Below are 23,596 nucleotides of genomic sequence, written 5' to 3' on the forward strand. Positions count from 1 at the left end.
AAAAAAATTTCATATTATTACACAACAGTAATGAATTTATTTCGATTGCAAAAATGAAGTGTTTTCTGGTTGAACTTCTCTAAGTAAATGATAGTGAATCCGCAAATTATCCGTTTCATTGAAGTGCTCTTTGGTAAACCATATTTTTTGTTTTTTGGTCTGGCGTTAACGCAAACAAAGGGGATGGTTTTCCAACTCGTGAGCAGGCAACGTGTAACTGCCCATGTGAAAAACAACGATTTTCTAAATAGCACGATGCCATGCACCACTAATTTTCTTAGCTATAAACCTTGCGGAGCCCGAGACCTTTCCAACGAATGCAAAATTGTCGAAATCGGTTCGTGCGTTCTGGAGTTAAATCGTCAGGAAGGAAAACCCGACTTATTTTTATATATATAGAAGATAATTATTCATTATATATTCCGTAAAACAATTTACAACGTTGTGCAATCTTATCTTATTTCTCTATAAAAATATATTTTGAGTGAGCCAAATTTTGATCTCTCTCGTCGACCTTTGCTCAAAAATTGCTATACCGAATAGTCAACATTTTAGCCAAAAATTCTTCAAAAAACCGATTTTTAAAGTACAAAAACGGTTTGAAAGAAATCAGTTGCTAACTGTGTTGGTGAAGTCTACCTAACCGTTTCTTTGTGATTAATTGTTGAAAATTAGTTAAAAAATGTTTTTAATTGAAATAATTAACGCAATATTCTGTTCTGTGAATCGCACTGGTCGCTGTTGTCGCCCACACTTAAATGAGTAGCATTTTTACGAAGTTTATTCTATCATATTTATTCCATTATTTACTTGTATCAAGTAAATAATGTATGGTATATGTATATATATATATGTATATATATATATATAAATATATATATATATATATATATATGGTAAATAATTCAATCACTCAATTATTATCAATAAAATTATGATTGATAATATTATCAATCGTTGCAAGAGCGTTTCTTATCTACGAATGTTGTTGAAACTGGATTTCTAGAAAATATTTACATGCTAATTGCTGTATTGATTAGGATAACATATTACGAAATTGTGTAACACGTATCGGCATGATACATAAATTAGAAAATTACAAAATTATTAGTTTTTCTGCTTACTTCATCGAAAAAATAAAAAATAAATTGAACTCTGACACCTCAAACACTAACATAAACTAATAACTTTTCGAATCATATGCAACGATATCAATAATTAGAAATTTTTTAATTTTTTATAGTGTACCATTCATTTTTAGAAAGATAATATATCAATGCCATACTTAATTTGTTTTAAACATAAAAAAATCTTTTTGCATATTTATCTGTTTGTGTTTTATTAAAAAGAACAAATAACTAAACACAGTTTAAAGTTCAAATACTCTACTAGTTACTACTACTAATCGATTATAGAAGAATAATTTAATAATAATCAATGAATCAACCACTTTCCTGATTTTTTAATTTTATTAAAAAAAATCTAATTAAATTTTAATAATAAGAATAATAATATTAATTTAAAAAAATGTTTTTAATTATAAAATATTTATTATAAAAATAATTCGTTTAATGAATAAATATAGTTTGAGAGCTAAAATGTTCTTAAAATTTAATATATAATATATGAATACACATAGAATGCTTTTGCATTATTGAATAATTATTTGATTTAAGTATTTGCCGAAAATTAATATTTTGGCTTTGATAAATATTATTCACTCAAATTCATTAGTATATACTTATTTACTAGGTGTACTTTATTATAAATGAAATAATGATTACAATATGTTTTAAATAATGATAGAATAGTTTTTAATCGTCTAACAACTGGAGTTATATATTAACTTGCATTAATAAATATAATAATTTTGAGTTAGAACATTCTTTTTGCATTTAACCTAATCCATCCCTAGGATAGATTGTGAATTAGAAATATATTTAACTCGCAGCCAATGGCGAATGGCGATTGATAATTTTTTTTAAAATATCGTTCAGTTCTCAAAAATAATTCCAATTATTATTTTACACAATTTCATCCAGATATCTTACTGATCTGTTTAACTATCCTCGTTGCAAAATCACATAAAATAGGAGCGCTGGTTTTTCCTACGTCCATTACTTCTTCATGGTTCGCTTCTTCTTCAGTGGCGTAAGAGGTTGAGCATTTATTCGTAATCAGACTGAATGCAAAAACTGTCATATCACTGTGTCTTGCTACCAAAACCTGTAAAAAATAATAAAATTAGGTCATTTACCGAAAAGAATAAAATATACAGTTTCACTATGAAATCTTCGTTATCATCTTCAGCGAACAAGCAGAATTTTTATGACAGCATAAGTATAACGAATGATGTTGTGATTTTTTTAGTTTTGGCTTGACAAACACTGTTTTTAAATAATTACGATTCACTGCGTACAATGTATGGAATTTAAATGAATTTCTAATAGGTTGTAATAACACGATGTGATGCAACGTGCGAAAGAGGAATGTTTACGAACACGTTCTGTGCCATTGCGTTAGCAAAAACTAATTATACTTAATCGCATTTTTATTTATTTATACAGAAGTCTGATAAACAATGTCTTGAAAACATAATAACTGAAACGTTTTTACAGCTTTGATGCCTATGGCTCAGTTGACTATATCTAGGTGGGCGACTTGAAAATATTTTGATATTGTCCATAAATTTTGCCTATTGCTAAGACATTAACCTGAAGAAAGAACGCTTATAATATAAATAATTATATATATAAATATATATATATATATATACATAAATATGAATTTATGTCTGAGTCCATCGTTATCTTTTATATTTAATTCAGAAAATATGCAGATTACGTTATAAATAAAACCCATCATTCGAGTTATGCAAGGTGAGTGGTCCATTTGTCGCCTACAGATATGCTTAACGAGGGATATGGGTCAATAATTTCATACATTAGTCCCTTTTAAAGAATGACACACAAACTCAAACTCGAATAATACAAATATGGTATAAATGTTTCAGCAAACTGTGAGCGTGAGTTCTAATGAGGCGGCGAATATCATTTGCATTCGATTAGAAACTATCTACAAATATAATAACAATAGAAATGGAGCTGGCGGAGAATAGATACACGAAATATATTTTTTATTTCAAATTAAATATATAGTCAGGATGGAATTTTTACTTGACTAAAGCAGGTTTGGACATTTCAAAAACTATTATCTCTTGTGACTTTCAGGAACAGACATAAGCCGACTCATTTTTTTATTATTTTGAACAACAATAAGAAGTTAACTGTCCTATAAGCTGTTGGGCTGATTTTAATTTAATATTAGTCGGTTCTACAAATGGCAACCCAAACAGTTGTCCTATCTCTGTGTTATTATTTATTAACACAATTTTTGTAACAGGGAGAATATTTGATGATGAAGCAACGCCGGATCGGAGCTATTTTCACCTGGAAATATAAAATTGCTATCTATATTTCCAAGTGAAAATCGTTGTCACTACTGCTTGACAACAAGCTGCTCGAAGGGGGATCGAACCCGGGACCTCTAACCCATGTCGTATAGGTCCCGTCGTTTTTGCAACTAATCAACGAGCGATCCTTCGAAGGAAATTATAAAAGAGGCTTCGCTAAATAATTAATATTAATTCTATCAAACCATTTCAGATTGCGCTCATATTTTAGCAATTCGTACTTGCATAACAATTATTTGCAAATTGTTTTAAAAATTGACTCAAGAATTACTTCCTAGACATATAAAATTTTCAAAATTTAATTAAAAATCATTTGTTTTTGTTAATAAAACAGTTGCACAAGTTGAATTACTGAATTTCTATATTCAAGCAGATTTTGGAGACATCGATAATGGGCCCAATTTTTGTTGTACTTCCAAAAAAATAGCGATAGTATATAAATAGCGGAAAAATCAGTAATTATGAGCCTATAAATAAAATAAAGAACAGAAATGGTTTAAACAAACTTTTTGGTGTTAATAAATTATGTGACTTACAGCGGCCTATAATGCTCGCATTTCTGTGATTGAAAATGTTATTTCAGGTTGAAAAACCTGGCAACCATCTGGCAATTGTCTTAAATATTGATATTTACTAGTTTGATAACGTTATAAAATTAAGATTTACACGCCATCTCACAAAAAAAAAATATTTAGTAAAACGTAGAAAAAAATTGGACCCAACTTGAAAGTTACGGGAGCTCATAAAGGGTTAAGAGACGAGAAGGATTAATTTATTTCTTATCCAAAGCACGATAATTAATTCAAGCATTAATAATAATGTTATCTACATTTGACCGTTAATATCCACATTTCATTTTGTATTGTGCAAGTCGTGTGAACTGCGTAGCCCAGTTTCCGTCCAAAATACCCGAAAATGATTCGTAAGTTGAGAGGTTACTCCGAGACAATGCTTGACTGATTAGCAAGCTTGGCGCTAAGAGTGAATTGATTCATTCTTATGATAAAAGTGTGTTTAATTCATGAGATAGTTCTGTTAAAAATGGTTTTCCTTAACCAGCTCTTTAATTATGTATAATGAGGCGCGTTCGCAAGATTCTGCGCTTCGCGTAGCTCAGTTATGCGGTTACAGTTATGGGCACGGACCTCGTGTACAGTTGACATTCCTACTGCGTCCACACCGACCGCCTTCAGCATACATAGTTCGGCGACCGTCTCGAAGTTGGGACCCCCGAGACAAGTGTAGACACCCTCGTGGACCCTCTTCCCCAATTTCATCTCTGCGGCAATCTGGAAAGATAATAGGACTTTTTATTACAGATGCAAAAGATAATTGAAAGATAACGATTTCCTTATTGCTATGAGAATGCATTTTTTAATGGTATCTTGTTTTATGTTGAGTAGATTACAGAGAACTTTAATTGTTTTGCAATTTAGAACGTACTTAAATCTTCTGAGCATGAAAATTTTATAAGTAGGTACCTAACAATAAGTAAAGAGTAAACACCAATCTATAATATTTGTAATAAATGTTAGAATAACACAAAAAATATTTTCATGCAGTGTAAAACTTCCATAGTTATGAATGGTTATTAATAAACTTAAAATATTTCAATACATGAATAGTTTTGCTATCTGGTTATACATCGCGACTTCCAAAAAAATTCGAATACTGTTATTAATGCAAAAAAAAAACAAATAATTCATATATGTTAAGAAAAATAGCTAAAATAAGTTTTAAATTTTTGATTTGACCCCAATTAGTTCATAACGTGAATTATGGAAAGAGCTCGTGATCCACCGAGATGCTGCCGAACTCTGTTAAAATAGTTGTCACGGATAATTCCGAAGACCCAGATATAATCAGATAGTGGCTATATCAGACCAATTAAAAGATGATAAATATTTTAAATTGTTATATATTTAGATAAAATGATATATTGTTAAGAATTGAAAGATGTTGATATGTTTGATTGTTTACTTAATACTTGCTACTCGTAAGAATGTTAATATATTACTGATCTTACTTAGATCAGATTTTAGATGATAATTTACGAGGTCCCATAATTTTATGTATTTTCTATTATATTTTGATTAGTTTATTTTTGGGCACAAGCGACTGCCTATTACATTCGTATTCAATTATATATTGACCTGTGAATAAGTTCAAAGAATCTACATTTTTTAGAAAAAAGGATTAATGATTGAAGGACTGTTCATAGACAGGATGCATTGCAATATAAGGGATTATTTGATACTTCGAAACTGTAAAATAAAAGGGATTAGGTTTTGTTATTGCTATCCTTTATGAAGAATATTAAAATAAATTTATATAATTTCATTAGACCAGAGTTGAGTCTTAATCGTTAACAATTTCAATTGAGATTATTTGTTTTCAATAATCAATTGTCTATAGACGTATCTCTAACTAATCATAGAAATACCAATAGCAACTACTTTTTATGTCAGAATATTCAGATAAAAAATATTATTTATAAAAATATAAGTTGTAAAATTTAAAACTATTTCATTTATTTCAACTATGATAATATATATAAAATAGTTTCTAATTCCTCAGAAGCAATTTCACAATAGCATTAATTTAACGCTAGCAAAAACTAATTTTGTTTTAATCATTAATCATTCATGTTACTTTGTAAAAAATACAAAAATTAGGTTTGTTTAAATACCATTTAATGTATATAAAATCAATCCTATTTAAAAGCATTTAAATGAAATTATCGTAGTATAAATTAATAGATATTTTGAATCATTTAATTAATGTGACTGTTGAAATGTATTAATTATTTTAAAGCTAAAAATGTATAACATGTTTAGTATATGTTATTCAATATACAACTTATATGCCTTATTTATGTTGACCATGACATTATACAATAAACCAAACTAGTTGCATGGTAATTAGCGGCCTCCGTTTCACAGAATTGCTTTATTTACTGAAATATTTTCAAAAGTTGTCCATGGAATCATTTGAGTGTAAACAGCTTTCTTTATTTAATCAGTGAGATCAATCCAAATTGAAAATTTCAAGTATGCGGCATTTATTTTAATGCATGGATCAAAAATGCTATTTTCCGCTACGTGGCCTTAATGAGAAGCAGATGCAAATCGATTAAGATATTAAGAATTTCGGAATCGAACGGAACAATTTGTGTCTGTCAATGACGTGCAACTTTCCCAAGCACGGTATAGTTGTCGATTTCAACTTTTTATCTTGTCCACAATTAAGAAAATGCATTAAGGAATTTCAGACATGCAAACATGCAAACATTCCATATTATTTTATGGTCATAAAATTGTTTCAAGAATAATATTTACAGTTGAATTTATTATAATAAAAAACAGTTTTATCAAATAATAAAAAAAACTGTTAATTACTTCAAAAAATTATCTAAATCTTTCATTAATAAGGTCTAAATTATATTTGCTGTATAAAGAGATCTAAATGTTTGTAAAATACTTTAGACCATGTAGGTTTTTTATAGTATTTTATAATTGAATATGTTGATTATCAATATTCATATTACACAAATGTTTGAAGTTACTTTTATGACATAGAGTAAAATAATTGCACAATTTTAAAAATGCGAAGTTAAAAATGAAATAATGCATTACTTTATAGTTGTGATTTAGTAAATATAGGTGTATTAGAATGCAATCCTCAGTATACGATCGCGTTTCAACAATAGTCTGTATTTTTTACAAATGACTCACAGTTTCAGTGAATCGGTTGTGATATAGTATTTTTTATGAAACGATTCTCATTGGTTTATTATACAAAAGCGCTTTCCCATGACGGCCTGCATCATAAATATTTCTTGGCGTTTGTAAATACTAATTGCTATTATTTTTATTTATGCTTGTTACATATTTATAGCGATGAACAAAATTGCACGTTATGACAATAACTTGTTAACTTTCCATAAAAAGAGGTTCCGACTGTTTTGTTTAATAATTCGTTCATTAAATGGAAATCGTTAATCTGTACGGATTCCTTTGGCAAGTACGGAATTATAATAACAGGTCTCGAAGTCAGCGACACCGTTTTGATTTCATACACAATATACGGCTGAATGTATATGTGTATAAGTTCAGTAATAATTTACTGATCGTGTGTTAGTTTCGGATCATAGGTGTATTCAGGTGTACCTATAGAACAGCGTGCAAGGTGTATTGGTCGCATTTTTACAATACATTCACATTTACGGACAGGTGTGCAAGAGAGAAGTGGTTCTCTAGAAGGAGAAAACCAAATGGACTCGAGGAAATACGTCGAAGGCTTGCCCTTCCATACAAAGTCAAGCAAGACAGCGGTCGTGTGTTGTACGCGCTGAAGAATTAAATTTCATAAAACGCGAAAATAAATAGTTTATAAAGAAATGCTTTAATATATTTATTTGTTGAGTGAATTGTCTAATATGTGTGTTATGCTGGATAAAAATCTGGCTGAGTTTAGCCTTCAAACAACTCGTGAATGTCAAAAACCAACCCAAATTCCTGAGCCGCAGCCATCTTGACTTGTTAATGTCACTGGGCGAGCCAAGAATATTGAGTGCGTGTTGTGTTATGTGTTAACAGTGAATATATTTATTTTCGTGAATACTTATTGATATTTAATTTGTGTTTTCTGTTTAAAGTGATTTTTTGTTTGTAACAATGGGTGAATCTACACCGATATGTCGTTGCAGAGTATTATATCTAGGAAGTGCAGTGCCTAGACAAAGCAAGGATGGATTACAAGGTATTCAAGAACCTTTACGTAGTCTTTACCCATCCGAAGGCGCGGCCGGTGCCCGCGGTATAGATTCTTGGCTTAGTGTGTGGTCTAATGGTATCTTATTGGAAAACGTCGATGAAAACCGGAAACAAGTCACTAGATTTTTTCCCATTGACTCATTGCATTATTGCGCTGCGGTCCGTCATGTTTTGATTCCTGAAAGATCTCGATCGGACCCAGAACCAAAATTTTTGCCATTGGATTCTCCGTTTGCTAAGGCACCATCCCGCGCTAAACATCCGCCGCTCTTCGCTGCTATATTACGAAGGACAAGCGGAATCAAAGTATTGGAATGTCATGCATTTATATGCAAACGAGAGGCTGCTGCGAACGCATTAGTTAGATGTTGTTTTCATGCTTACGCAGACAGTTCTTATGCTAGACACCAATCCGGATCCAGTGACCGAAGCGTATGCGAGACTCTAAATGCACCAGTTGGTTGGGGTTCCAGAGCAGGCAGCACAACCACTTTAAACAACGTGGGAAGTAGGCCAAGTAACGAAGAAAATAATGTTGCGTACGAAAGCACAGCGGAAATAGGTGCCGAAGACTCAGGATCTCTATATAATGGGAATGAAAATCATAAAGTTTGGGGTGGATCTGTAGATAGCCTGGATGACTTAGACGGCGATATATATAATGGTGGATCCACATTGGGACGACCAGCAAGGGTAAGGCAAATGTCCGGACCTGCACCACCACCACCTCCTCCACCGGTTAAGGAACTAAAAGAACAAGAGCGCAGGCGAAAACAGCAAATGCAAGAACAAATGCAGCAACAAGAACGCAGAATGACAATGTCTAGACCGAGGCCAGCGCCTGGACAGCAAATGATGCGCGGCCCACCGGTGGTGCTATATCATGCTGCACCACCACCTCGTCATTTCCACACATTTTCACACCGAAGTAGAGTGCAACCACCTCCACTAATTATGCCGCCGCAACAATTTATACAGACCAGACCACAGTTTTCACCTCAACCGCAGCAGTATCCTCAATACGCGACGTTGCAAGCGCCAAAATTAGCGAAGAAAAAACAGCGCAATGGGAAAAACGGCATCGGCATGAATCCACCGGCACCCATGGCGCCTATGGTCGCTCCTCTGTTCGCGTGCCCGCCGACTATAGATCGTTCATTAGCGGCTGTCTCGAGAAAACTTGCGTTATCGCAAGCTGAAGGCTTGGACATGTTAGGTCATCAAAATGGCATCACAGGAGGCGGTGCAGAATCACCAAATGGTACAGGCATTTATAGGCGCAAAGGTCATATTAACGAGCGTGCATTTAGCTATTCAATCCGCCAAGAACACCGGAGCAGAAGTCATGGTAGCTTAGCATCATTGCAGTTCACGCCTCAACAACATGTATCTCAATAATAGACATATCAGCGCTTCATTAAATTGAATACTTATACATTACCGATAGAAAACAGATTATTTGGTATCGAACACGCAAAGAATTCAAGAGTAATAAATACCTTTTTCGCTATGTTGATCATGTTGCGACAGTAAGCTCGGCTCATCGGCGGAAATCTAGTGCCAAAGCGATCGTCGTTTTGGCCGACAAGCGGATTGTTTCCAGCAAATCCCATGAGATTGATATGGTCTCTTACTATCATTATATCACCGACTTCATAATTTGGGTTCAATCCGCCAGCGGCATTTGTAGCAATCAAATGCGTTATGCCCAGTAATTTCATAACTCGCACCGGAAAGCAACACTGCAGTAAAAGTGAGAGATAATTTAGCATTAAATATTCCTTTGTATCATAAAAGTTTATGTATCATATTTACGTCGTATATATTAACGCATTATTATTATTTATAGATAAGCAGGTTATATAAAATACTATCCTCGAGCGTATTTATAATATATATTTTGTTTATATATTTTTGTAATGCGCCTTTTTTAAACTTTTTTAATGTAATTTAAAATAAAATTCTCATGTTTATAATTTTTAAAAGAACTGAGTATATTTATATCTGTAGTCAAAACTCGTATAAATATAATGTACATAAACAATATCTATACAGAAAATATATAAGATATATAACTTACAATGCGTTTTATTTATTGAAATTTATTTTTCTTGTTTCTTCAAATAGTAGTAGAAATCGTATCAATGCGTGTTTTTTTTTAATCATGCAATCGTTTCATAACATACCACATAAAATGCATGTAGTGAAATCTATAATGCACTACATTTTATTTATTTTTGTAAAAATATTTCAAATAATATTTATTAATATAGAGATACCAATTTTGATGCATCTTGCATATTTTTAATTAATTTGCATTTGTAATTAATGATATTACCTTATTCAACGAATAGCCTTCATAATAATGAAAACGTCCTTGCATGCAAAGGACCTCGATTCCACCCAAGGTGCCAAATACAAGTCGACCTTTATGACCCGGAACTGTGCTTACGGGAAAGTTGGGAATTTGACTGTAATCGAAGGAATCTGCATTTTGTAAATTGTCAGCCAGGGGTCCTAGTATGAAAAACTTATATTAATTATTTTCTTATATTAATTACTTTTGTAAATTATTGGATAATCAGCTGAACAATACCGAGATCCTAAAGAGTAAATAAATAATATATTTTAATTAATATATTTAAATTTGTTTCAAAGTTTTGTATTAAATTATTCTGCGATAATTCACTCATACATCATGAATTTTGAATCCTGATATAAATTTCCTATTAACATTGGCAATTATTTCTCACATATTAGTTAGATATTATAGATATTTCGAATAGTTATTTGAAATAAATTAAAAATATAGAATTGCTAATTTACCTATTCCGGATCCACAGATAATTCCAATTTTTGGTCGATATTTGGTTTTCTGAATTAGAAATTCTGTAGTCTCTTTAATCCTTTCATAGGAACATCTGGAACAAAATTTATTCTGTTATTAAAAGCAAAACAATATGTTGAATAAGATTTATTATTTTAATATGATATAAAGGTTATCCAAGTAGACTGAAAATTATACAAAATTTATTTCTCGTAAAATTTCAGTGTCAATTTCGGTTGTAATATTTTCAGCAATATATATCAAATGCGTTTTACTCATGTGTAAAAGATGCAAATGTTGGAAAAGGCTGTCCACGTTCAATAGAATTCTTGTTGTTTGTGTAATATTGGCATATATTGCCATAATAACTATATTTTGTGGTACGTATAATGCATTATTATTTCATGCACATAATTCATATTAACAGTTCTAAATTTTAGCAATAGTGTTGCCTATAATATTAGGCATTGAAGGAGAGCATTTGGAAAACGTTTTGAAAGATGTACCAGATATTCCGATTGAACTTCGCCCAACTAAGTGGACAAAACGAGGAGAACCAAAAATGGAAAATAAGTACATTGTAGCAATTACGATCAAGTCAGAGATTTTATTGTGCTCTGGTGTATTAATATCGGATGATTTGGTTTTGACTGCTGAGGATTGCCTACCAACTGTAAGTTATTCAAAACTATAATTATCAACATATATAATTTATTAGATAATCAATTGAAATCTTAATCAAGTAATCTATCTTTAAAATCAATTAAACATTGATGAACTATGCTAATGAAGAAGTCATATAAAATATAGTGATATGCAGATTTTATTGAATTTGATTTGAATTCGATCTAACCTGATTCAGAACTAACGGACTTTTAAATGCTAAAATTGTTAATCTGCTAAAACGTATATTTCATGATTTGAATATACATATAGAAATCCAAAATAAATTATTATTATTTCATAATCACTACAGCTGTATTTTTTAATTACTTCAATAACATTTTTTTATCTCCAGAAAAGTACAATTGTATTGACAGGCTTGCTCCTATTTGATATGTCCGGAAAATATCAAGAAAGAAAAGTGCTTTATACTGCCAAATCTTCAGGAAATAAAGAATATCCAACAATTGGTTTATTGAAAACTCATGCACCTTTCTATTATAAAGGTTCTACACTAAGTCCGATTAAAATAGGTAAAGTAACAAGTAAACAATATATCATAAAAAAACTAAGTATTGCATTTATTTTTATTTTTTAATTTTTTGTTGCAATTTTTACTAGCATAATATATTTTTTATATCTCAGTCAAATAAGAATATATTTGGTATAAGCCATAAGCCAAATAAGAATATTTGGTATCATTCATCAGATCATAGAAAATATAGTACAATACAATAATCTGTGGTACAATATAATTAATTATTTTTACCTAAAATTAATTCATTTTATAGATCTAATTGCATAATCTAAAACTTTATTTTGTGCAAATTAAAATATATTGTCTGATAAAGTCTCTATTAATTTAGGAGGGTTTGATCAAGAAGGACTTTGCTCAATACAAGGTTGGGGATCTCAAGGTTGGAGTCGAAGTAATGTACTGAAAACTATCATGACTAGATCTATAGTAGATATAATATCGTCCTCAGATTGTGATTTTGAAAATATTAGGTAAAAAAAACTAATAAATACAATAATTACAAAATACAATATGTTGACTTCACAGATATAATAATGATATATTAAAACAAAATTGAAAGTAAGAGAACAAATGATTACAACTTCTTATGTATGTTGACTTAATCTATAACATATTTCTCCACTTTGAAGTAATTGCTATCAAACTTGCGTGAGTTTGGATCAGATAATTATTAGTCTGATATATTTAAAAAAAAATTAATTTTAATCAAAAAAGGAGACGGATGTTGCTGACGTACAAATTAAGAAAAAATATTTATTAGAAGTTAAAAAAATTGTTTTGATGAATAATATAATATACTGTTTATATTTTAGTGAAAACTACAAAGAAAAAATGCTGTGTGTAAAGGTTCGAAGGAAAAACACTTGTGTCGACTCTCCAGGAACACCATTAATCAGAAATGACTTCCTGATAGGTCGGGCATATGTACGTACTATAATTTTAAATGCAGCTATAAAAATTATAGAACATCATAAATTGATTGAATTTTCATCACAACAATTTTCTAAAATATTTTTTTGCTGTCTTTATTTTCCATGCCCGTTAGCCTATAGAGTCTACTTGGAATCTAATTTGATTCTCCGTTCTAATTATTATTTAATGTGGCTAATTTATATAAACTAAGATAGTCACAAATATTAGTCATGATGACCCCCAAGTCATACAATTTTATTACAGCAGTACTTATTTATCAGTTGATTAAACATTAACAAACACATTTTATCTTTAAACAAATATTAAGCCGAATGATTAAACGCGGAAAAAATAATGAAAACAACTATATTAGTATTGTTATTGATTCACATTTACTTGTGAGAAATTTCGTTTATATTATGATTAAATAATTATCAATAGAGGTTAAATTTTACACCGCCTCAAGATTAGTGAAATTAAATAAAATATAAGATAAATACATGCTCTTTTTACAAGTCTCAGTATTTAATTTGAATCATTTTATCAAATCATTTATTGCAATATAATATATGCAAGGAAAACACCCTGAACCTTTTGATATCAATTAAATGTTAATCAAATGATAGTAATGTTATAAAATTTGTTATTATAGGCCACGTAGGAATCATCGCATTTTTGTTTGACTTCATGTATCAGTATTTGCTGATATAATTACAAAAATGTTTGTTTTGTGAAATTAACACTTATTAAGATAAGAATTACAACTTCTTATGTATGTTGACTTAATCTATAACATATTCTCCAGGAATTGCTATCAAACCGACGACTTGTGAGGCTAATGAGACTCTCCCTGGGGAATATATTGACCTCAGGGATCATAGGAAATGGTTGGATTTGCACATCCGAGGCGAAAATGTTGCTGATGATGTATTTGTGTATAATGATTCGATTGGTTGAATATTATCGCAATAAAATTCTATTGAAATTGTTGCTTTTAATGAGAGTTAGTTCGAATTCGAAATAACATCCTGTTTTTGTCTTGTATTTTAATAAGGGCAAGATATATTCAATGCGGCGAGCTTAAATCATTAGTGGAGGTTATCGTTAATTTTTCAATCCAGCAATAACAGATACTGTAATTAATTATTGCAGTAATTAGAAATAATTCTAATTGTTATTGCTTTTTTACATTTGTTTACTTGGATCTGCTGTTTGTAAAATATTATTATGAGCCAGTTGTTGCTCCTATTAAATATTTGTGCGTATTAGTAGGCTTAAAATAAAGCTCCAATAACTTCTTTAAAAGTTGAAAAAATGTATGACCAATTTTTCTATAAGAATGAAGAAATAACTATCCGAACTATGTAATCAGAAAAATTCTTATGCGAACGATTAGAGAATACACACAATTCCATTTATATAATATCATTATTTCAAGTTTAAAAAGAATTAAGTTAATATGTCATATAATAACATCCTGTTTTGCATTGGATAGAATATAATATAAGGGTTAAGAAGGTTTATCACAACTTTAACTGTTGTTATTATTAAGATGAGGAAAATAAGCTGAATATAGATATTATTTCAAAACAAAATCTGTGATGCACTTTCTGACATAGATCTGTTATCAGCCTTAAGAAAAGCGAGTAAAAAATACATGCACGTATTTGCTTGTTGATGTTGACAAATATCTGATGACGGAGATGATTTGCTAATATCTTCTGGATAAAAATCAATAGTAATTTTATATCGTACTTTGGACTTATGGTATGTGCCTTGCATTTATAAGATTTATTTTATAATTTTTGTCAATCAAGACTTTAGCAGTCTATTGAAATAAAATTGCAGAGAATAATGCATAAAGAAAAACAAAATGCAAAAAATATGGAACTAATCAAGGAATTAAGCTAAATAATTTAAAAATGATTTAATAAGGAAAACTATTCATAATATAATAAGTTATACTGCAAAAATTCAAAAGTAAAAGTCGATATTTTCTATTTATTTTTGGATTTTGTTAAGGCTAAAAAACAGCAGAATTAAATTCAGAAAATATAGATCTCTGAATGATTCACTCAATTTCACTAAAATTGAGTTCTAAACTATCATTCAATATCTTGCAGTTTTTTATTTAAATGAGCCATTACTGATCTAATATAAGTAATATTTAATCTGATTGCTTTATCAATTTTTTCATCAGATTGTTATTTCAAAAGAATATTTAATTTTTTTAAATATATTTTTATAACAGTTGCTCAGTATTTATTAAGAAATACTTTATCGATGCAAGTAATTATCAATCAGATTCGGTTTTTAATAAATTAAAATTATGAATAAATTTTATTTAATCAGATAAATATAGATTTAATTTTTTGCTATTTATATATTGTAAGTTTTTGTTATTCGTGGACTGTTTTAATTATGAATTAATTAATTCTAATCATGTGTTAATTAGCATTATGACAAAAAGTTCATAACAACAATCCAGAATAACAATTTTAATGGCTTTTAATTGCATCATTGATGTTTTATAGCATTTATCGACATAGATTCATAATAATAACAAGTAAAATAATATAAAGTAGAACCTGTTAAATCGATTATGTCTAATACAATTATCGAATAATACGCCACTTGACGCTGGTTTCTGCACTTTGAAACATATTGTCCCTATCCCGCCTAATAAACTTTGTTGCAAAAACACATTTTTGTAGTCCCTGGGAATATATATATATATATATATATATATATATATATATATCTTCTATATATATAAAATAAGTCGGGTTTTCCTTCCTGACGAAATAACTCCAGAACGCACGAACCGATTTCGACAATTTTGCATTCATTGGAAAGGTCTCCGCAAGGTTTATAGCTAAGAAAATTAGTGGTGCATGGCATCGTGCCCTAATGCAAATTGCTGGAACTTCACGCACCGTAATAAAAATTCGAGTATTAAAAATAATCAATAATTGTTTTAAATAATTGCAAATAGATTATCTTCTATATATATAAAAATAAGCCGGGTTTTCTTTCCTGATCAAATTTTTCCTTTTCAAATATAAAACAAACAAAACATTTCTTCATCTTTCTCACGAAACCATCTGGTGGCGAAACGGAGTTTGTCGGGTTTGCTAGTATATATATACATATATATATATATAATTTAATAGCAATGACAAATTAAATACATTCATTATAACATTTGTTAACTCTTTGCAATGTGATAACTAAATTAGTAGTAAAATAAATATAAATGATGGTCAACCAGAAATATTTGCCTAGTAACTAGATAAATGGCGTATGTTTATCGTTGATAATTTATGATATAAATGATTAATAATTAATTATTTTTACACTATATTTTAAAAAGAATGAACATCAAAAACGCTACTTAAACGAACACCTAGAAAGACTTTCACAGAACTGTTCCTAATTTTAATTGATTTCTTCAAGCCTCATAATGTTATTTCTTGCAATCAAGCAACTTGACCTGCGTGTTTAAAATAAAAATATTAAATTTCAAAATGTGATTAATGTTTGAAATGAATTAAAATATTTGTTATTGCAATAAAATAACAAATTAGCGATAACCTCCTCGACGGCTTTGAGCGTTCTGCGGAATGTAGAGTATGTATATTTCACATTTTTTTGCAGGGATATTATAAATATATATATGTATATATATATATATATATATAAAATTTAGCAAAATTTGTTTAAGCAAAATCTAAACTTAAATTATCGTAATATTAATTGACTTAAAATAAAAATAAATAGTATTTTTCATAATAATATACATTATATAAAATCATTAAAATTCATTATATTGTTTGTTTATTAACATTCGTTATCATAATAATTTTCTACGACACTTTATACTTTATTATGTAGTACATATTGTTTTCAAGTAAGTTAACATTAAACAGGAAAAAATATAACAAATTAGAATAATAAAATAAATTAAATTTCAATACTGCGTATATTTTATGCCAATGTGTGATTAGCATATGCGACTAGAATAATTTTTTTACATGACTAGTTAGACTATTTTTCATCGAATAGAATATTTTCATATTTTGGTGTTTGTTTATGCAATTTATTTAGTGACAAAAAAATTAACTTATGTACAAAATATAAATTATACTTTTTTTACTAATATGTTTTACATGAAGATTAGTTTTTTATTCGATTACTAGCATATAGATAAACCTGTATTAGGTAATTAAAGGTGTCAGGTTTTAAGTAATTTGAACGAATTCAAAATGCTTTCACTTAAAGAATTTTTCATTTCGCGATGCCTTAAAATTATAATTGTTATAAACATGAATATTTAGATTAAATAAAATACGTTTTTGAGAATTACTAATTGAGTCAGGTAACAATAAAACTGATATAATTTTAATTTTTAGTTTAGTTTAGCAGTTTTCATAAATTGTTTTTAAACGGCACGAAACTGCTATGTACAATGTTAAGTCAGTTTTTATGCAAACATGATAATTATTTTAAATTAATTCATTCTAACTAATTTTATTCTAAAATAATCTATAAATAATTTTTACTACTCTTAAAACATACCAAACAAACGCGTTGTCCATGAAATATACCTATGGCAATATATGAATAATATTAATAAATTTTGAAAATTATCAAGCACGGTTTGAAGTTATTGTAAATTTGCGAACAGTTGCAAATTTACAATGAAAATTAACCTGCTTGATCATTTAAAAATTTGTCGATATTAGTACGATTTAAAAATGTTATTTTTATTACCATTATTTTATATTTTACTCTATAATATTAACAAATTAAATTTTTTTATTCATTTTGTGCCTAGATATATTTTAGGAAAACAATAGTTGTTATAAAAAACATCCATGTTGTTTGTCAATTTTCTGTCATGATCAATTAATTATATCAATAACAAACACGTTATCAAAACTATTCAGCAAGAACTAGTTTATTGCCGTATCGATTAAAATGAATGTTGAATTAATTAAAGTCATAAAATTATCTGAAAAATTTTAGGATTGATTTGATTGCTTGCCTTATGAAGGACCAATTGTAAATACTTTGATTATAACAGTATATATTTATTTTATATTAATAACAAGTTATAAGTATATTTACAATAATTTTAATACTGTTTTTGATTACGTTCTGAGTGATTGATTGATTTGTATGATTTTTTGATAGATGATTTTTTGTTTATATATCAATATAGCCGCATGCTTTGATTGGCGCGAACATTATCTAAGCATATTTAGCTAAAGAAATAGTGTATTGAGAAATAAATTAACTACTTTTTTATTAACGTTTTAAATAGACAAATGAAAAAATCTTAGAGCACTATATAAAGTATTTTTTTATTCAGAATTCGAACAAAATTTCAAACATTCTGCATAGAGTATAGTTTGTTTCAAATAACCAAATGGTATAAATAAATCTTAGAGATCCAACATCTTTCATCTTCTATGTGTTTGGTATAAATCACAATATCGACAAGATGTAAAAAACCCTAAGAATTACATCAAGAGTTTAGTTTTTTAATACCCAAATCTCCAAATGATATAAATCTTAGAGACCCCATATCTTTCAAGTTGTAAGTGTAAGGGATAAAAAACAACATTGACATATTTTTCACTTGAAATTCAAACATAGTTTTAGAAGATGAAGGCAAGAATTAAAATCTACATCAAAGGTAAAGTTTATTTCAAAAATATTAATGATAAAAGACTTAGAGAGTCTATATGTTTCATCTTCTATGTGTGTTTTTTTTAGAATATCAAGTTTTTCTAAATTCAACAATAAAAATACAGGATGTGGCAGAAATAGCTCAGTCAGTAGCATAACCGACTCATACTATAGATACCCGGTTCGAGTCCATGTGCTGACATAGAATTGTCATTTAATTTGAGTTAGCATAAAATCAGAAGTAAAAGAAAAATTAGAAGTTGCACTGCAGAAGTTAAGATTTTGAAGAAAAAAAAAAAGAGGTCAGTTGAGAATAAGCAAGTACAGAATATGTATAAATAAAAATAGTATAATATATAAAAAAATGAAATGTTAATTGTAGGTGGTTAAATGTTCTAAGTAAGCCAAGCCAATAAACAAACTGGATATATACAGGTATGTAAATAGTAGAAATAATATATTTCCAGATACAAAGTGAAAATTAATATAATTTTAATTGAAAATTTTATATATATATATATATATATATATATTATATATATATAATATATATATATATATATATGGGGCTGCTAGTTACTTTTGAATATGTTTCAACGTCGAAAAAACTATCAAGATATATATATATATATATGTTAAAGTAGTTAATTTTGATGTTGAGAAATATGAGTAAGTTCTTCAAGGGCATACATCAAATAAAAGGCAAAGATTTAGAAGTTAATCTTTATTTTTCCAAACGTTTCGACATAGTATTTTATGTCATCATCAGTGGATCTACAGAATGAATATTGAAAAATAATATAAATATTAATATTAATATTTATTAATTAATATTAATTTTTCAATATTCATTCTGTAGATCCACTGATGATGACATAAAATACTATGTCGAAACGTTTGGAAAAATTAAAGATTAACTTCTAAATCTTTGCCTTTTATTTGATGTATGCCCTTGAAGAACTTACTCATATATATATATATATATATATATATATATATTATTAGGTTGTCAAATATCTCCCTCCGCTTTTTGCTCTTGGTTTATAATACAAAAAGGCGGAAGGGAGATATTTGACAACCTAATATATATATATATATATATATATATAAATATAAATATATAAAGCTAGTAAAATATATTTGTTGTATTTTTATATAAAGCAGAAATATTTTTACTGGCTTTTGTATATGGGATCGATATAAATTCTTGAATTTAAATTATATTAATTTTCACTCTGTATCTGGCAATATATTATTTCTGCAATATTTTTTAAATCAAGAAATTAGTTACGCAATGCTAATAAAACAAATAGGCGACTATGTATTATAAACTCAAACATTGCTATGCCATCGAAATAAAAGCAATTGCAAACAGAACTAAAACGATTTAAAATTAAACAATTTCAACTAATTACTAGCAAAGCAGAATGTAAATAAAAACTTACTCATCCACCGTGTAGTTATTGTTCTCACAGAAACTCATGTTTACTAACAAGTTGCCGGAACGTCCGAATCAAATGAACTGATAACCAAAACTACGTCAGCGAAGCGGTTATTCTTTCTCTCGCTCGGATAATCACAAAATATCTTATATGATTCGATCGTTATATCTTTTAATAATTAATTTGATACTAACACGTGTACACAGATATGTGTTCGAACCAGTTCGCGAACCGATTATATGGATTTTCTATCGACGTTTGTCGTGTCCGTCACGGTGACAGCGGTTTTATAAAGATCCTGCGAGGGCTTGTCCTCTTATCGCAAGCCGAATGGTCTTCTAACGAGTCTACGTCAGAGAATGATGCAGGGATGAAATCGAAGAAATAAAAATTTAAATTTGAAATTAAATTTTGAGACAAGAATTTACATGAAGCAAATTTATGCAAGCGAGCATTATGGATTTAGCTGCCATTTAAATTTTTATCAAGGTAACTATTAATTTTTCATATATAATATGCCGGCAAAATAATAAAAGAAAAATATATGAACTTGATATTACAAGTTATATTAGTTGCGAATAATAAGATGAAAAATAAATATATTTATATAATTTCTGAAGAGATATAAAATATCTTATTATTGAAGATTTTCTTCTGTTGTGCAAAACAATTAGTTTCTAATAGAATTTAAAGAGTATAGTTATTTTGCGATTAATAGCATTTGATTTGATGAGTAGAATTTGAGAAGTAAGTACAAAAGCAAGATTTGAATTCGAAAAAATAAGGCGTAAATGAAATAAAAATGAAAAAAATGAATTGTGAAGAGCAAAAAATGGATAGTGCGGAATATAAATAAAAGACAGTATGGAATATATATTCAAGATAGAGCAGATATATAAAATAATATGTATTATATATGGAAATAATATAGAATATAAAAATGAAATATTGCAGGTGGCAAAATGATCTTGGTAAGCAAAGCCATTACAAAAATATCAAAAAATAGTTTCTAATAATATTTATAATTTTTTTGAAATTATAATTATATTTGATTCTGTTCATATTTCTTCTAAGTTTAGCTCATTGATCATTAATTACTGAACTTCTATTTTATATTGACATTAAATATCTGTTTTTACTATAATTTTGGATATTAATGTGGAATCTTATATACTTATTTATCTAGTTTAAATCCAAAAATGATATCTTATTTTACTTAAATCTAAAATTGAAGTTTATCTTATATTCATTCATATAATCTATTTGGATTCTGTAATTATACTACTGATATTATTTAATTTAAATACCATTTTTGCATTTATCGGGAAAATTATGCTTGGCTTATTTGTTAGCCTATTTATTATATATATCCATATATATATATATATATATATATATATATATATATAATTTAAAAAATGAATTTGAGAGTTTAGTATCGTGTCATTATTTTAAATAAAACTATAACATTTTATTTATCAGATAAAATATATTTTTTCCGATTTAAGAGACTATAACATATCTCTGATTTGCTGTATATTGTAATTTTATAAATAAGATGTTATTTTTATTTTTTGCTTTATTTTTGATATCATCTTATTTATCTATATATTTTTTCATAAATGAAAATCATATTTCTTTTTTTCTTTTTTTTTCTTTGATATGCACTTACAGTAGAAATTTTAAATTTAGCTTATATAAATTAAAAGGTAATTTCTGATTGCTAAATGAATAATTTTATTAATTATATGTAATATTTTATATTCTCATTTTTAATTGATCGTTTTTCAAACAGTCAATAATTATTATAATTAATATGTGTTATCGCAAATGAACATTGGGGTATATTTATAATCTCATAATTCAATACTGAAATCTATCATCTGATATCAAAATTGTGTAATTAATATCAGAATAAATAAAAAAGTATAAACACACACACACACACACACACATATATATATATATATATCAGTTATCATACAATTTGTTTGCAAACAGTAATTAAAGAATTCTGAATAAATAAACCAAATTATTTTTTTTATCCCAAAACACACGTTGATATACAAATAAATAATTATTATATATAATAATTGTGGTTAATAACATGGTAATTTATATAAAACTTTATATAAACTGTATTAGGTAAAAGTGCTCTTATATGAATCAATGCACCTAATTTCTAAGGGTGATAATTATTATATATCTAATTGCATTTATTTTTATTATTAAATATTTATAATTAATTATTATATAAAATAAATTTATATATTTAATTATATTCATATCTAAACTAGTTCGTCCACATAATCGAGAATAGTATTATCTTCTAATACATCATCAATAGTTTTGAGATAAAACTTATAAACATATAAACCGCGTGAATATTAATCTTCTTAAAAACAAAACTTTTTTGTGAGTGTTTGACGTAAAAAACGACTCGCAAAGGGCTTACAAAAATATTCGAATAAATAATTAAGAGAATAAAATAAATTATAATTTTGTGCAGTTTGAGATATTTAAAAAAATTACAACAAATATTTCATAATGTTTTTATTAAATTCATTTTGCTTATAATTTTTTATATTTATGATACTAATGCTGAAATATCATAACAAAAACTTTCACTGCGTTTATTTTTAGATTTTTGCTTAAACACAATTTATTTCAATTCAATGAATTTGCATACTAAGCTAAAATATATTTACAAAAACACTTATAGGTTGCAAAATTTTTCTAATTTCTAATTGCGTACTTACAATTGTTTATAGTTTTCAGGCATAGATATGATACAATTTATCACATATCTTGATAAGGAACCCATCAATAAATCATTTATATGTTCAACCAACACTGGTTACAATTTAAATTGAGATTGACAAGTACTTTTCAGATACTATTATTAGTTACGTATGTTTTATATATTCCTTTTAGAATGTCTTCCCATTGAACCGAGTTTTTATTCCAGAGCCATCCTAACATGTAAAAATAAATGATTACAATATTAATTATTCATGAAGTAAAAGTTTTTGAGATATTAAGGAATGGAATGAAAAAAATATAACTGATGCCACATGGAGTAGGAAGGGTAATAATTTTGTTGAAAATCTAAATTATAATTTAGATACTGATATGTGTGTAAATACATAAATCTTTTTATACCTATCTACATTATAATATAAATACCATATCATTTCATTATCTTTGGCAAAGAAAACTTTTAATTTTCTTCGCAAATATTGAAATTTGTTTAAATGAGCAAACATAAACAAA

General features: G+C 27.9%; 2 protein-coding genes across 2 annotated transcripts; one reads left to right on the forward strand and one right to left on the reverse strand.

Annotated features, from left to right (window-relative positions):
- Nucleotides 1–1,738: 1,738 nt before the first annotated feature.
- LOC113375292 (purine nucleoside phosphorylase-like) lies at nucleotides 1,739–20,449 on the reverse strand. The gene is made up of 6 exons (XM_026615235.1): nucleotides 20,327–20,449; nucleotides 11,074–11,168; nucleotides 10,586–10,764; nucleotides 9,747–9,989; nucleotides 4,618–4,761; nucleotides 1,739–2,226 (listed from the first exon to the last, which is right to left on the reverse strand). Exons 1-6 carry the CDS (start codon nucleotides 20,362–20,364, stop codon nucleotides 2,035–2,037), a joined length of 891 nt encoding a protein of 296 aa, XP_026471020.1. The 5' UTR covers nucleotides 20,365–20,449; the 3' UTR covers nucleotides 1,739–2,034.
- LOC113375282 lies at nucleotides 8,060–9,732 on the forward strand. Its single transcript, XM_026615226.1, has one exon. It carries the CDS (start codon nucleotides 8,149–8,151, stop codon nucleotides 9,643–9,645), a length of 1,497 nt encoding a protein of 498 aa, XP_026471011.1. The 5' UTR covers nucleotides 8,060–8,148; the 3' UTR covers nucleotides 9,646–9,732.
- Nucleotides 20,450–23,596: the final 3,147 nt, after the last annotated feature.

The sequence above is a fragment of the Ctenocephalides felis genome, unplaced genomic scaffold (genome assembly GCF_003426905.1).
Source record: "Ctenocephalides felis isolate EL2017-DRISC unplaced genomic scaffold, ASM342690v1 CF-g0.4_SCAFFOLD_00845, whole genome shotgun sequence".
Classification (NCBI taxonomy): domain Eukaryota; kingdom Metazoa; phylum Arthropoda; class Insecta; order Siphonaptera; family Pulicidae; genus Ctenocephalides; species Ctenocephalides felis.